We start from the raw sequence: 18,037 nt of genomic DNA, 5'->3' as shown, positions 1-18,037 counted from the left end.
ACTTTGCCTGCACCTGCTGAGAAAAGCTTAGATGTAATTTCATTCTGTTGATGTTTAAAATTTCCACAAGGTAAGCCAACACGTGATTTATACCTTTCAATAAATCAGTTAAAAACATTACTGGTACTCAAGAGAACTCCCAAAATATGAATAAACTAAATCAAAAATTTAAAATTACATGAAGTTTCTATTTAACCCATGATATTTCATTTCTCTGCATGGTATACCCAACCTACCTCATAAAACTTCATTCTTAAAAATGTACCGTCATTGTATTATTTTTCTCGAAAAAGCTACTATTATATGTAAATATGTAAGCACTAAATAAATATCTGTGAGCAGCATATTAAAAGCTATTTTTGGCAATCAGAAATGAAAGGCTCAATACATAAAATCGAAGAAAAAAAATATGATCTAGCTCCTACACTGCATCGCAAGAAGTATTAAGAGAAAAGATGAACCAGAAGAGATGCCACTAGAAAGAGGAGCGATCCATGCCGTAACTAGACATAATGCAATCCTCAAGTGGCTACAAAACAAGTTTTCTATGAATCAACATTATCTTCCCCAAATTAAGAAGTTCCTCACTGAGTAAAAGGCAGTGGATAACTTAAATTTCTTGATTATGCAAGGGGGAGAGACACACTGAATCAGCAATACAACAATTTAGGTTCAGCACACAGCCCTTCCACACCAAAGTTTCCCTGATCCAGTCAACAAACTTTTCACTGTCCACATACATGACGCTCTCAATGAGGTAAGTGATAAAAAGCAAGAAAATATTTTGCAAAAATCTGAATTCTGAAGAAGTTGTTTTACTTATGGCAAAGGTTTACTGCAGTCTAAGAAGATATAATTTGTACAAAACATTGGCTGAATGAATGAAGACTACTTTCAGTTAAATCAACTGATTGAAATATGAAGTGCATGATAATAATGGTATAAGAAGAAAGCATTTTTTAAATGAACTTTGGAAATGACTAGCACATAAACTGCCCTGAAAATATTCCACACAATATGATGATTCAAATTGTATTTTAAGACATATTTGAATGACGTAAAATATAACTATGCTAAGTATATGTTTCTAACAACCAGTTAATTTTACATTTTTAAAAAAGGCAAAAAAGATAATGCAAAAATATGAACATTGAAAACACTTTCTCAACAGTATTTTTCATAAAAAAAGACAAATTACAAGTAGAAGTGAGCAATTATGACCAACATTATGTCATAAAAATGCAAATATGAAGATACAACTTCTCAAATACAATTATGTTACTTAAAAAAATATATTTCTTATCAAAAATATTATTCAGTTACCTAAGCACTTGAGTTATTTAAAAAAAATATTTTCTTAATGACTAAGAATACTCTATTACTTACCTTCTACAAGTTAATACCAAAGTTCTTACCATGATTCTACTTACAATCCAATGCCAAATCTCATGCGAATTATTTCCAGTCTCCAATTATACAGTAAAGATGAAGACTTTTCCTTGGAAATAGAGTCTACATGAAGACTGCCGTGAATAGTATTATTGATTATGTATGCCATATTATCTATTTCTTAATATCCAGAATTTTATATCTTCTAGGTCATTTACGAAGGCAGCATACCAGATTACTTTTGCTGATGGATTTTGCGGTATTCCTGTTTGTTCTCGCTCCTCTAGAACAAACTTTGTCATATCTTACCATGAGTTGGTCACTTCATATGGTATTTGGGCTTGTCGCATCACCACCTCACCACTTTTATGAGGTCTGTGCCTGGTGATGCCTAAATAAGAGGAAGACCTTAGATGAAATATTGCCCTTTAATGCACTTATTCTATAGCTGACTTTTAGTGTCATTATTTACCTGACTCTAAAGAAAACTGTACATAATTTAGGCCAACAAAAAAATATGTTTTGTAAAGAACAAGGAATATTTACTCGACTAAGTCTCAATTAAATGTAAATAAAAAAATACTGCAGAATACTGTCTTCATTTATGAGTCTCAAATGTAGGGAACTCAGTTTCAAAACTTTTGACCGACATATCATGAACACTGCGACCAATGGATGGTCAGAAAAATGAAAACGCTGTAGCTGACATAATAGTCAATAGACCAATGAAACTGGTGTGAAAAACTGGCAAAAAATTCCTTGTTGAATTTGTTCAGGATGTACTACTGTCACAATTACTAACAAGAGTTCAAAAACATCATCTTCATTCTTTCTAATGTGCAGAAAAATCCTCATTATTTTAGTTGGTGCCACTGATCCTAGATTCTTAATGAAGAAAAATAATACAAGTTGTTTTTACAAATTATAATTAAGCAAAAATAAACAGTAAGTAGCCACATTCTCCTCCCTCCATACGACCACAAGAATAAATCATACAAAAGAAATCTACGAACAACTTTGGATGTTATATCTCATGAATAAATTATCCCGGGCTATCGATCAGGTCAATTCCGGAACAGGACTTCAGGGTAGAAGATGAAGAGTGACATTAGCTCTCGAAAGCTTGGAAACTGTTTCAGAATTGACCTGCTTGATAGCCAGAGAGAATTTATTCACTTCCCGCTGTCAGGAAAGTTTCAAGGCTATGTCAAATTCACCACTAATTCATATTCTGGCATCAAAATACATGTCATAACTTTAACTCGACTCAACCTACAAAAGCTGCACAAATTGGCTCATTTCATGATTTCCTCATTCTTACATAACAGGACAATGACTATACCACTCTTGTAACTTTCCTACTGACACTGATATTTGAAGTCTGGCAAATTTACTCTGAATAGTTGTAAATATTAGAACACAAGAGTAGGAGATTCCTAGCACACAATGTTAATTGGACATCATCCAATGTCTAGTGCTTTAAACTATACTTATTCTAACACTTTCGAGAGAGAGCACCTCTTCTCTAGTCTCCACATGAACAAATTTCTTTTTGCTGGTGGTGGGGATTGAACCTATGGCAGACTTGTGATTTGTTATGACAAATTTGGTGTTATAACCAACTGCTGTACTCCACGATAATGGAGTATGAGGAATGAGTAATTGTTTGCCATTATTTATGACTGTTAATAATTAGCAGAGCAAAGCAGATTAGAGTAAAACTACACTTAGCACTAAATGTAATCACATGTTAAAGATTTTTTTCAAAATGCAAGTATCCATTGTACGAATCAAAAAAGTTGGAACTAGAGCTGTAACAAGGATATATAATATCGGATTGTATCTTGACATCTAGTGAAGGAGTAATGTGAACTGACATCAGTTCATACAATAGTATTCACAAAATGCACGTCCTTTCTCTCTCTCTGTCACACACACACATACACGCACACACTGAATTAATGAATGCCTATTTCACAGTAAAACATTAATTATATTTATTATATTTTAAGACATTGCTATGGTAGCTCTCTTTGCTATGTAATCACACGAAAACCTGAAATGAATTTTTTACTGTTAAAAATTGCAAAAAAAAATTAACAAATAACATTAATATACAAAAGCTAGCAGAGTTGTTTTTCCCCGAACAATTACTCTGTTTTACAAAGAGTATATAAATACTAAACTATATTTGACAATTATTCTTATTGCCGTTTGCATTGTATAGCTTCTACTTATGTATGTTCTCTAGAAGTACATCAACTTTTCTAGCATCTCGTTTCATCACACACACTCCCTTCATCAGGTTTTTATTTGTAAATCAGAAATAATTATCAACAAGCATCTGATGAAAGGATTGCGAGATCTCCCGAAATGGATGTAACTATGAATAATAAACCAGTTAGCTCCATTGGATAATCTAATATATTGCAGATTGGTGTGCTTGATAATGAAGGTGCAGAACAGTGATAAGAATAAGAGATAGCACCCAATAGATTACTGCATGCAGACATTGTGCTTGTCTTGTTCTAAAAGTCTAAAAACTCTTTCAATAGGGGACACACTTCATGGCTTGATAGGCAAAACACTGCAATTCTGCAGTCTGTCAAATACAGAATAAATTTTCATGACTACACCTAAATTTAGATTATAAGCTGGAAGCTAAGTTGATTTATTTTTCTCATTACAAAAAACAACCTGGAGAAAAATACAAATAACTAGAGTAGTACTAAAGTGAAAAAAATAAAATTTGAAATACTAGAGTTCATGTAGTGTAAAAAATAAAATGGACACAGATTTTCCATTCAAGGCAGAAGAAAGAGAGATTGTCAATATTCTATCGGGTCATCCCATAAATAATGTAGTTTTTCGAGCACCACTGCAAAGATGCCATCTGACGAGTGAATTGTGAGGTATATGGCACGTGCCATAGTTGTGTGATATAGGGCACGTCATTGTGCATGAGTGCATAGAGGGCGAACGATCCACTTCACGTTTTGGAACAGTGGCGTACGTGTGATCATGGCAGTGTCAGAGGAACACATACGGCATGTGAAGCTGTATGAATTTCACCAGGAACATTCAGCCATCGCAGCGGCACAAAACATCAATGCCGTATATGGGCAGGGTGCTATTGATGTGCGGAAGTGCCAGAGGTTTCATTCTGGAGACACCAGACTTACCGACAAGCCACGAGAAGGGAGACCTGCTGAGCTGGACAACGATGCCCTGCGAGCAGTGGTGGAGACAAATCCAATGCACACTGTTGAAAAACTGGCCCATTCAACAGTTTGTCGTCATCTGCAGGACCTTGGTTACATGTCGAAACTCGGGAAATGGGTACCCCATGCGTTAACGCTTCAGCAGAAGCAGAATCGAGTGGATATCTGCAGTTTGCTGCTCACCCGTCACACATGTGAGCCATTTCTGGACAGAATGGTGACGGGGGATGAAAAGTGGACCCTCTACCATAATATTACACGCAAACGGCAGTGGGTACCTAGAGGAGGAGCTGCAGGAACTATGCCAAAAACAGGACCTCCATCCTCGCAGAGTGATGTTGAGTGTTTGGTGGGACATCCGTGGGATATCCCACGTAACCAGACTATCAATGCAGATGTCTACTGTCAGCAGCTGGAACGCCTACGGACTGCATGGTTGGAAAAATGTCCTGCTCTGGTTCATCACAAGGTTTTGCTCATCCACGGTGACAACGCACACCCACACACAACAAGAAGGACCTGTGCAAAGGTGAAGGAATGTGGCTGGAAGAAACTCCCCCCACCCAGCATTTTCACCAGATCTTGCACCAACAGACTACTGTCTTTTTCGCAGCCTGCACAACCACCTGTCCGGTTAAACACTGCAAGATGAAGATGACATGCGACGAACAGTGACCCAGTTCTTTGCCTCCAAAACTGGAGACTTCATTCAGTGGGGGTTTCAACAACTGGTTGACAGGTGGCAGTGTTGTGGAGTCCGATGGAGACTATTGTCCTAACAGTAGTGTTCCAGGCCAGTTATCGTTCTTTTTCTCACGGTGCAAAAATACGACATTACTTATGGGATGACCTGATACAAATTACCTTATATGCAATATTTGTTTAAACCAAAGAAAACTTTTCATCAATTTACATACCGTACACTACAAACTAGTGCCAAAGATGCTTTAAATTCACTAATTAGAACTAAATTGTATAAAAATTCAACTATTATGTTACTGTGATGTAACTATAATAGTTGAATAATTCTAGCTTTGCTTGCGCACACTTATATATACCTTACAAACAAAACTACTCCTTTTAATTTCCATAATGCCCTTTCTTGAAAGCACTTTTATTACAGTCTGTGCCTCCATTCATAAGTTCATCAAACTTGATCATCATTCCATAATTAACTCAAATTCTTTTCGTAATGCAGAACTAAAAGGAGCTTTCAAACAGAAGTGACATGCATCAGGAAACAAGCAACATATGTCACTTAGAAGTAGTGAACCCTCAGTAATCAGTGCAACCTTTCAAACCAGAGAGACATAAGCTGTACATGTTGCTTCTTGTTTGCATGTTGCCTTTGTCTATTTTTTTGTACATGCACTGTGAATGCTTGCTTACAGACTAATTCGTCCCCCTTGTTGCTTATTAGTTCGGTGCAACACTTTGTTGCATGTTGCTTTGGTCTGAAAGCTCCCTAAGTTGTAAAATAACAGACATGGTGTCATTTGCTGAATCCAATACCATGAATTTCAATTTCTCAAAAACATGAATGAACTTTTCTTTTAGTGAGCCAGCTTTTCGCAAATTACACACATTCAGTATTCAAAAAAACTTGAATAGGATTGAAATAGAAATTAACTTGACACGAGAACCTCTAGTGAAAACTGGAGCTGATTAGTCAATTTAATCCCAAAATGCTAGTGCACATACCAGATAGACATACACGACCTGTCACATTTCTTCAATTTTAAATTCTAAATTCAATAACCTTTTGTTAGCCATGGCACCATAACTGAAATAATGATGTTTAGCCTAAGCCAAAAGTTAAATTAAATTCTTGGAGAACAAGTAACACTTTATGTAAACACAACTTAGCACTCTCGTTGCAGAACTTGAACAAAAAGAGGCAATGCTAATTTTTTCCAAAGAGCATGAAATGTTAGCCTCCTCCCACATTAGCCAGCACAAAGTGCTTCTTTAGTCCACACACATAAAGTTTTTTGATATGTTTCTCTATACTATTAAAGTGACTGAAGGAATTTGCAATTATATATTAATTTCTGTGTCCTGCAGCTCAATCCTGTGATCTTCGAAAAACAAGTTCAATTGAAATTAGAAACACAAATGCTGACTAAAGCAATAAAGTTATGGAAAACTATTTTCTCCTCTAAACAGCATGCATACAGTCTCAAACAAACACATTAAATATACAATAACCGCTGAACCATAAAATTATTGCCCTCCCCATAACCCACAAGATAAGTGCAACATATATGGCAACTCTTTTAATTTGTATATTTTAAAAATAATCATCACAATGATTGAAGCAGACCCCAAGTTTGATCCCCGTTATTTCAGGTAATTTTTTTCGAGACTGTCTGGTTCAAATAGCTTAAGGGTTACTCAGACTTCAATCAACTGGATGCATGGAAATAAACTAGATCACCTTAGCTCTGAGCACATAAGGAAGACCATTACAAACTGTCGCATTACCTTTGGCGTTATGCACAAGGTTGGAGCCAAAATAGCAAATAAATCTCTTCACTATACATAAGATTTTTCAGCGTGTAATCAATACTAATAAAAAATTCTGTTTCTAATATTTTCAGGTGAGAATCTTAAAAAAGGGATTAATTTTTTTATCAAAACATTAGGCATTAAAAGAACAATTTTATATCCCAAGTTACACATTTGGCATTCACATATAAAACCCTATGACAAATAACTCTGCACACCTCTATTCAGATAAGTGTTCAAAAGTTTAGCAAATAAAAAAGAGTTGCCACAATGTTAAGCACTGCACTTCAATATAGAAACAAATGAATACACTACCTTGTGTGGATGTTTGACATGGACGCAAAATCCGAGTTCTTTCAGAACACGTCTTTCTGCCTTGATGACCTGAGTTTTCAGAGCTATGTAATTCTGATCCAAGATCATAGGTTGAATTGTTCTGGAAAGAGAAATTGTTTACTTCAGTTTATGATCTAAAAAATTCTGAAACACATATGACAAAGTGCAGAGAACCGTTGCAAACAAGAACTGAAGTTTCTTCAAAACCATTAAAAATATAACAATGAACTAAAACTTCACGAATCATTTATTTAGAATTGTGATGATATAAACAATAGCCATAATAGGTCTTCATGTCTAGCAATGTCACAATATCTTGATTAACAATGGGTAAATGCATTTACCCTAGAGTTTAAAATTCATAATATACAGAGATTATGTCAACATCTGTTCATTATATGATTTCTACAGTAGCAATTTCCAAGCAGCAATTGAATAGCTAAAGAAGAAAAATTAGTCCAAGTAAATTTGAAAAACTATATTTTAAACATTAAAATTAATTATAATTACAACCAGCCAGAGCCAAGATATGCTGCACTATTTGTTTCTTACAAACTTGAAAACAAACATCAACTCCTTATGTATTACACTTTTCAAACCTTTTAAAAATGCTAGATAGTGCCCAACATGTATTTGTAAATGGTAAGCCCCCAAAAATCCACCAGTCCCTACCCCCACCTTTGCAGAATACAGAAAATTCAAATCAACAGGACAAAAACATGTTCATAAAAATCAATAAAAAGTTCTAAAAAAAATGGTACTTAAGTTACTTGTAATGTTTGAGGTTGAAGCAAATTATATAATTTATTCATAATTTCAGAGATCACTATATCAAGGCATTAGCATACAATACTGACAAACTTTCACAGTGTAAAGGGGACATTAAGGCAAATAAATCTTAATATTTTACTGATGCCTTCTTTTGATGCGACAAGTTTCAAAAAGAAAACTTACCCTGTATGCATGCAAGCATGCAATAAGTTTCATGGTTACCAATGTATATTTTTTCCTTTCATATAACAGAATAGTGAAAGCATGCAATTGGAAATTTCTGTTTTTGATTGGCTCCAGCATTAAAAGAAGGTTGTAACAGCAAACCATTATGAAGAAAAGTTGTTCACCTTAATGCCCTCTACACTGTACATGTGAGGTGCTAAAGGACTAGTATTAAAAAATAGGGAAATAGAAAACTCTCACCAAACACTAGAAAAGTTCATTTTTGACAGCAGTTGACCCCATTATCAGGTGTAAGAGGAAGATGGTGCACGTGGCAGGTTCAATGCTCACTTCCATTTTCACAATTTTTCTCCTATACCTAAGAATGTGGCACACTGCTGAGAATTTTTTTTAACTTTTCCAGTGTTTTCTATTTCAGTCTCATTTTGTACACACATACAAAACAAATATAGATGAATATGTATGAAGGATATTCTGTACCTCTTATGGTTAACTATCAATATCATTGTCACCACAGGAAACTAACTTACAAAGAGCACCTGTATCTTTCACACACACAAATAAATATATATATTTATTCAGCTAACCTGCTGATTATCACTTCCAATCTTAGCTACAAAAATTAACATGTTTAAAGGCATTCAATCGTATCAAACAGGGCTCCTGAATTTCTTGCAATTTCCTCTTTAGTGATATACAGATAATGTGCAATATGAAGGAATTGGAAGAAGGAAGTGAGGACTCCTTTGAATTTGAACTCATTCCTATATTTGAACTTTATATGCACAACATTCATTAAGATCTTGAACGATGATTTACCTTGTTCACCCTAATTTATTGTAAATATTATATTAAGTTTAGTGAAAAAGCATGCAAGGACAAAAACAATACTTTGCAACATCTATTTAATAAACTCAATATGCTGACCAAGGCAGTAATTTATTTATTATAAAACAAACTAAACTTGTTTCAACCTTCTGGCAAGGTCTACTTCAGACTCTGCACCAAGTACAAATGTAATGCACCAAGTACAAATGTAACAAGATACAAAAACAGGACAATATATATACACAAACATTACTCCCCTCCAGACTATTAGAAAGTTGTTCTGGAACATTCTAGCAGGTGGCTTTCCCTTGTCAACTGTATTTTCACCTAAAAGGCTAAAACATATTTACTTCCATCTAGAATGTGGTTGGACTCTTTATCTTATGCTTTTTCCTTCTTCTCTCCTCTTTCTCTCTTCTCACACCTTCTTCCATTCTTTGTTTAACTTCAGTCCCCCATTCCAGTTCGTTGTGTCTTCTTCTCTATTTCCTTGGCCTCCTTCCATTTTCTCACTAGTATTCTCGTCTCCCTTCCTATCTGCTTAGCCTCATCCCACTCTATGTCTATGACTATGGCTAAGTAGATAGGAAGGGAGAAGAGAATACTAGTGAGAAAATGGAAGGAGGCCAAGGAAATAGAGGAAAAAGGTGAAGAAGACACAATGAACTGGAATGGGGGACTGAAGATAAACAAAGAATGGAAGAAGGTGTTAGAAAGAGTGGAAAGGACAAGAGGAAGAAAGAAGAATGAAGGAAAAAGAGCGTGAGATAAAGAGTCCAACCACATTCTAGATGGAAGTAAATATGATTAGCCTTTTAGGTGAAAGTACAGTTGACAAGGGAAAGCCACCTGCTAGAATGTTCCAGAACAACTTTCTAATAGTCTGGAGGGGAGTAATGTTTGGGTATATGTATCTTCCTGTTTTTGCATCTTGTTACATTTGTACTTGGTGCAGAGTCTGAAGAAGACCTTGCTAGAAGGTTGAAACGTTACATTTAGTTTAGGTTTTATAATAAAATTACTGCCTTGGTCAGCATATGGAGTTTTTCAAATCATGGAAACAAAGCTTAATGGCGTTATAATCTATTTAATATCTCATCACCTCCAACTCACAGGAACAATAAATTTCTTCAAATCATCAAGGTTATTTCACTTATGGTCATGAATTAAGTTAATGATCACCTGAACACTGATAGAGAAACATGGTGACGTACAATCATTATATGATAATTGAATTAATGTTTGCTGACTGAACATCATAAAATGGAGAAGCATTAGGTTGGTCATGCGATAGATAAAACAAGGAGCATGGATTTGATACTCTCACAACAGTTTACAAAACCACGAAGCTGCTCATAATAATTTGCACAGAATTAATACAATGTCCAGTGCAGCGATAAAAACTATGTGCATGGGCAGACAGGGCCATCATGAGACAGTCTGTTCATGATCAAAGTAAGCAGTTCTCCAATATCCAGTCTGTTGTACAGATCTATTCAGCGAGCAGGCTTCCTGTTAAATTCATCACTAGGAAATAATGATAGCTAATCACTGTTCTCTACCAATCTGATACGATTTTACCTTGCATATTAAGCAAGCTTATGTTAATCTGCCAGGGCAAGTGTTCAAATGTTATTTAAATTGTTCCTGCCACAACAGAAAAGATTTGAACTTTCAATTGAATTGCTAAGCAAATTAATTTACCATGCTGATATAAACAGGAATGATCATGAAATTGTTAGCAACACTAATACCGTACACAAATACCAAATAGCAATCCAATATAAATAGAAAGCATTTCATGAAGAACACGAGAGATTCATTCAATCATTCCTTAACATTTGTCCGATATTTTCTTCCTTTGGGAAAAAAAAGGTGCACATTAAAGTCGTATTTTACAAACCAGAGTACATCAATTAAACTTTCACATAAATTTTCTCACGTCATTTACATACTATTTATAGAATCAAATTACTATAACTATTGACAATTTTACCAATAATCCAAACAGTATTGCAAGCCAAAATCAATATGGTACACACACGAATACACATGAAGTGGCCCAAGACTCTTTATTAAAAAATTTGGTAAATTTAGGTTACTATTATATATTGTTTAATATTAGTTCCCTGGAATTTATTATGAACAAATCCACCATTGATAAAAAACATTGTGTTCAATTATCCAAATCAGTGCTCCAAGAGCCACAGTGGAACTCCCAAGGCAAATTTTGGAAGAATGGGTAACTTTCTAATGTGCTTTCACATTCTTCACTAACATAGCATTTTCGTACATTACAAAAAAAAAAAAATCTGTTGTAAAATACACAATATCAAACTAAAAGTTATTACAATTTTAAATGGTAAAGTAACTTATATGTAAATAAAATGTTTACACACACAAATTCAACTTTGAAATGTGATTCACAATAGATGAACAAATTCTACAAATAACTCTTCTCAAGAACAAGCAATCATCATAGTTACCATAGTTCATATGGTCACGTTGCCAGAGAAACAAAATACCTACCATTTCACACAAATGCAATATTTAAAAACAACAGAGACATCATCATCCTTGCAGATCAACATTAAAAACTTACCTGTTACCAGGTTTTCTACTGCAAATTTATGAATTTTTTCTTTTATAAAAATTACACCTGGATATCATGGTACTTATATAAGTAAGCCTACACTACTATACAGTAGTTTGTATTAACTTTTAACCTTTAGCCGATGACACATTTTTATGCAACACACGAAAAATACGTAAAATGACAATGCACCCCACAAAGCTGTCGTCTCCAGATTTATCCTTTGGGTTTTCTAAAAGTTTGAGTGTATGCAAATCATATATGGTCAATTCTAAAAGTTCGGAACATAAGGCATGAGATTATCCGATATTGATGACATCTCAAATACTTCCAACACTAATGGTTAAGGCATGTCTTGTATAACTCTGTTTGCACATATACGAGGGGTTTTGATAAGTTTCCGGCCTCTGAAAGAAATAATGGCATCCCTGGAAAATGAATGTCATTTTATTCAACATGGTTCCCTTTCAAGTTGACACACTTGGCAGCTATCCTAACCTATGGTAATGGAAGGTTATATCTTGGTTTGCAAACCATGCCTCTCCTGATGAAATGACGTCACTGGTGTATCTAAATTCAGTACATTTTAGGTGCATTTTGAGTTTGGGGAAATAGTCTTTGGGGACCAGATGGAGGGGATGGTGGTCAATGAGTTCTGCATTGTGGCAAAGAGCATTGTCTTGGAGGAAGAGGATGATGCCTGTAACTGATCTAACATGACCACATAACGTTCAGCATTCAACGTGGTGCCGTTTTCCAGATACTACGCTGAATACTATCCCCTCACAATACCAAAATATCACACCCATTACTTTTCCTGTAGATTTCTGTCGGTCACATTTTTTGGGCCATGGTGATGCACTATGTCATCAGTGCAAGGATTGATATTTTGTCTCAGGATCATACATGCAATGGAGTTTCATCCACTGACACTATTCGTTCAATAACACTGGCTGCACTATGTGAAAAATGGTCCAACAGTTTCTTAGCAGTCCCTTCTCCGCTCGTGATCAGCTGTCAAAAGTTTGGGCACCCACTTCGCAGAAAGTATTTTGTAGTGCATCCACTCTAAACTGATGCCTAGTGCATTTACTACACATTGCAGACCAATCCTCCTGTCTGCAAGGATCAGGTCGTGGGCACTATCAAAAAATTTTCTCAGTTACTACTGTTCTGGGTCTTCCTGGCCTTTCCTAATCTTCTGTGCTTGTTCTCCCCCTCCTGAAATCTGCCACCCACTATTTTACGGTGCTGTATGAAGGACAGTAATTGAGCAATGTTTGTGTCAATTCATGGTATATTTCCTTGCCTCCCATATTCTTCAAGATGTACTTGGTGATAGCTCTCTCCTCCAACTTGGAAAACTGCACACTCTGCCTTGTAATGGTTACTTTAAACTCGTAACATGAAACTATTACTTGCAGTATTTGTCTCAAATTTTGCACAACATGCTCTGAAACATTGACTCACAACATCCTAAAAAGATTTTTCATCTATTCCGATACTTCCCTTCAGGCTGGAAACTTATGAAAACTCCCTCGTATGAAGATAATTCAAACACATAATGTGTTGCATGTTCAAAATTAATTTCATCATACCATGCAACAATACTTCAAGCTTAATGAATCATTCCATATTACATGCTGCTAAGCCTGAAAGAAAAAGGATTTACTAGAAATTTTCAGTATCTTCATTGTGTTGAGTGATTGCCACAAATGTTCCCCTGTGTGACCAATAATAAACCTGTTGTTGTTATGTCATGTTTTATTTTAGAAAGAATATCCCCACTTTTTAAAAAACAGACTGTTTCACCCTTATACACTTAAAGGAAATTTACATCTCCAATATGATGCTTTCCAGTATCTTATCTTCTTTACACTATCCACGGTCACATTGTTATTAGGAAAGGCAGGATTAGTGCTTATAACCAGGATGGTCTTAAAAACAGGCATGCAAAAAGAACCGAACAATACCAAGTAGTCATTAAAAATGGTGATAAGACAGATTTTCATTTTTCCAGATTACAGACTCAAAAAGCAGTTACCTTCTAATAGGCACTTTATGTTCAAAATAGGCAAAAATAGCCAGTATAAAATTCATGTCTTCCTCTCATAAATGGACTGAAATTGGTATTAAAAGTAAATCAGGACCCCACCTCCCCCCACCCAAGGCATATTACAGCATATCCTCAGCCTACTTATGGCATGTATTATTGCATAAATTATAAAACAAATCTCTCAAGAGTTCAGCCCACCCAATATTTCTCAAAAGTTGATGCTACTGCCACATGCATACTGCACAAATGTCATAGACGTAGCCCCCTGCCTGTTCCCTCCCTCCTTCCTTCCCCTCTTGCAATGCTGGTCATTTTGCAGTCTACATGTGCATACGAGTGTGCAGCATGTTGACCAAGCCTGTATCAACCTTTAACCAATTGTTAATATTTACTTCATGAACTTAGAACAAACAAAACAAAGGGGGGGGGGGGGTAATATAAAATTACAAATAATTGTATCTAGCCTTTCACATGAACATTCTAAATAACAAGTTAAATTTGCAGCCCCCTCGCCCTCAAATTTGTCGAAATGATAGAAATCACTATTACACAGAATTATATGCTCATTTTATTTCAGTGAGTGATTTTCACATTTTACCAACATGAAGCAAAACAAGTACTCCCATCGGTATGGTGGCTGGCATGGTGGTAGATCCAAGAGTTATCAGCAACATCATGGTAGATTTTGGTGTTCCATGATATTGGCATCACCGTATCTACTGCAAAAGAGGACGGTTGCCGAAATTAAATAAAATTTAATTAAAATAAGAAGAGTACTTTACAGTTCCTACACGAGTCATCCTCAACAATATCTATAAAATCTCAACCAATTCATTTTTAAGATGTATGCAATAGAAGATTTATGCAAAACTGCTAATGTATCAAAAATAATACAACTTACAGAAACATATAAATGTTAACTTTACCATGCCTTGGAAGTAATCCAACAAACAGAAATGGCAACATACAGTGAAAAAATTTAAACAAAATTATTTTCTTCCCTAAAGCTATACAAAGAGCTCATTTCACTTAATCCATTGTGGAACTGAAACATTTTAATTGCAACCAATTTTAGAAACTCTAGAAGTCCAAGACCACACACTGATCTAGTAATGTTGTGCACTTATGTCAAGTGGCTGGTTACTTTATTATGATCTTGTTCAAATAACTTAGTTAACCGGGGTTACCAGCTCAATATTCTTAGTAAAGCATGAGTTTAGGTGAGACGACAAATTTGCCGGTTGCTGTAAAATTTTAAAAATCCAGGAAAGATTCCAGATTAGATCGTTGCACACTAGTAAGTAGTAAGCTAGTTTTGGAGTACTGGTTTCATGGTAGATATTGCAAGTGACCAATCCAGTGTTTTGTCTCATTTTTCTTGACAAGTTGGTCAGCCAAAGAAGTGCATTTTTAAAGACTGAAGCCAGCTATGGATCTGTACCAAAAAGCTGTTGTGAGGAAAGCTGCTCTCTTCCAATACAAAATGCTGGACAGAAAAGTATTAAAAAAAATTTGCAAGATAAGGAAACTGAAATGCTAGGAGAAAAATTCCTGAGAGACATGGCTCTATTTCGATTGATTGATTGAGTTCGTGTTTTAAGTCAACTTTCTGCACATTAAGTCTAATTGGGACTGAACCTACAGTTTAAAGTGGGATCCGAACCACTGTGTGTCTCCATCGGGTATCGAACCAGAGACCCCTTGATTACAAGGTGACGACGCTACCACCACACCATTGGGGAGGTTGGTTCTATTTTGATGAACCAGTAACAAAGAATATGAATAATGAGCTGCCAAAATTCAATATGAATTGAAATTGTAAGAGATCCTGAAGAAAATCTGTACAGATCAAAAGCAATTTGTGCATGAAACTGAATTAAAGTGATAACAGACAAATATTATAGAGGGAAATGCAATCTGGAGAGGAGTGTGAATGATGCTGTAACCATTACCTACATTCTTCCATACATACATACTTGGAAATATTAGTCAAAACTCTTTCCAGAATACTGAAGGGGTAATAATAGGAGAAAGAAGAATAAGTGTGTCAGATTTATGGACTATATGGCCTCCTTGTTGGCAGAAGAATAAAATGGTGAACAGTACTTTAAAAAAGTAAAAATAAAAAATAGAACACTCTTGAGCAGCATGGAATGAAAATAAATATGAACAAGACGAAGGCAGTGATTACTAGAAGAAAAATGAGTAACATTAACATGAGAATTTATGATGAAACAATGGAATTAGTGGATAGCTTCATTTCGAGATCATATGCGGAGACATGAGATGTAGTTAGGAAATCAAAGCAGGAATAGCAATGGTCAAATACTTTAATAAATATGTTTTTGTAGACTTTTTGGACCAAGTACTGAGGAAAAGAATAATGATGTGCTTTGCATGGAGTAGCATCTAAGGCAAGGAAAGTGGGATGCTATGAAGAAGTAAAGTTGCTAGAATTTCTAGAAATGTGAAGAATGAAGCAACAATCCAGCACTGGAAAGAGCTGATAAAAAAAAAAAGAACTTGGTTGGGACAATGGCTAAGAATTGTGTGATACATGATATACTAAAATGAACAATAAACTTCGAAGTACTGTGGAAAAAATGCAATGAAGCACATGATACTAGATAGGAAAGCCTTGAGTGAAAAACTTGCCCACTAAGCAGAGAATAATGAATGAATAAATGAACTATAGTTTTTATTGTAATCCCTTCTTTTAAGTTTACTTGTAAACAATGATGCAAAACTAACGGCATTTTACACTTTTCTGCAGAACATTGGACATGAAGTATACTAAAATACGCTTTTACAAAGCAACACTAACGTAGGATTACAATTTAGTGAAGTTATGACAAGTCCCAAGTTTGAGACTTAAAAGAACAGATACAGCTTAACCTCTATTCATTTGTATTGCAATTTTGTTAGTTTCTTCACTCAACTTCGAAGATAAAGTTGTGTAAAAATACTAATATATGTCAGATAATATTGATGAATTAGTCTGAAAAGTGCAACATTAAGTTCTTTGCTAATGGAATAAATATATAAATATTATGCATACTCTATCAATGTTGTTCACCCATGTAAAACACGTATAGTAGTTGGCTTCGATGGATAATTCTAGAAATTAAAGATACATTAAAATAGATTATTCTGGAAGCATTCAACTACATGCAAACTATGAACTATTTACATTTCAGAATAGAGAGAAAAATATCAAAGTTATAGGTAGGTAGTGAAATTTACTTAGAAATCCGTGGTAATAATAAATATATAATATGGATACCTGCGCCATTTGCAAAGATTTAAATTTGTATCAGTGGTACATAAGTAAAATGCTGACACTGCATTCAGAAGTAAGTCTCCTTTAATGTGAAATATGCATTTTTTTATATAATAAAGAAGAAAGGAATCAATAAGGAAGACAGAAATAATCTATGGACTGTCTGGTATTGCAGATGATCCAGTGCTCCCGAGACAGAAAATAAAAGGCACAATTGATTTGCAATACTCTGCAACATGCAGATGCCAGAAATATTACCAACACTTCTGGAACAAATTTGAAAACATATACTTTGTGCTTCAGAACTGCAGCCTATCAGATATGAAAGATGAAGAACATTCATAAATAGTGATGAAATTGAATTATGTGATGAATAATCACTACAACTCACTGTATAAAAGACAATTTTCATGCTGAAGTTTGAGATGTCTTTTAAAAGATGAATGCTACTATTGGCTGAGTGCATCAGCATTTACTCTGGATCCCACACCATAAAATGGCAACAAAACATAAGGCTTGCAAATTAAAAAATGTCATGAAAACTATTTGTGAGAAGATCAGTAGTAAAATCAGTACATGTAGCTCAAGTCAAAACCATATTAAAATCTCTATACTTTTGGTAAAAGCAAAGGCTGCAATGAAACATTCTTCCCACATAAGGACAACAGACAGAACCAACAATTTTGATTTTGGAAAATGTATTTGTATATATGTTATTTAGCATTCCTTTCCTGCCACTTTTGGCTAATTGCAAGATGAGGATGAAATAGATGAAGGGACACTCGCAAAAAAACACATGTCCACGTTGGAATTTGAACCTGGGACTTGTGGCATCATAGCATGCTGGCTAACCACTCCAGCATGGATGT

The 18,037-nt window shown here is 35.0% G+C and overlaps 1 protein-coding gene across 1 annotated transcript in view; it reads right to left on the bottom strand.

The window, feature by feature from the left end:
* LOC145998739 (cyclin-L1) overlaps nucleotides 1-18,037 on the bottom strand; it is a 64,328-nt gene that overhangs the window by 24,948 nt on the left and 21,343 nt on the right. Inside the window, exon 3 of the mRNA XM_083135285.1 lies at nucleotides 7,434-7,554. Within this exon, the coding sequence (XP_082991411.1) occupies nucleotides 7,434-7,554 (121 nt within the window). The remainder of the gene's footprint in view (nucleotides 1-7,433; nucleotides 7,555-18,037) is intronic.

The sequence above is a fragment of the Lepisma saccharinum genome, chromosome 14, assembly GCF_977018435.1.
Source record: "Lepisma saccharinum chromosome 14, izLepSacc3.1, whole genome shotgun sequence".
Classification (NCBI taxonomy): Eukaryota; Metazoa; Arthropoda; class Insecta; order Zygentoma; family Lepismatidae; genus Lepisma; species Lepisma saccharinum.
Note: the sequence above shows the minus strand (reverse complement) of the source record. Positions and strands in the feature narration are given on the sequence as shown.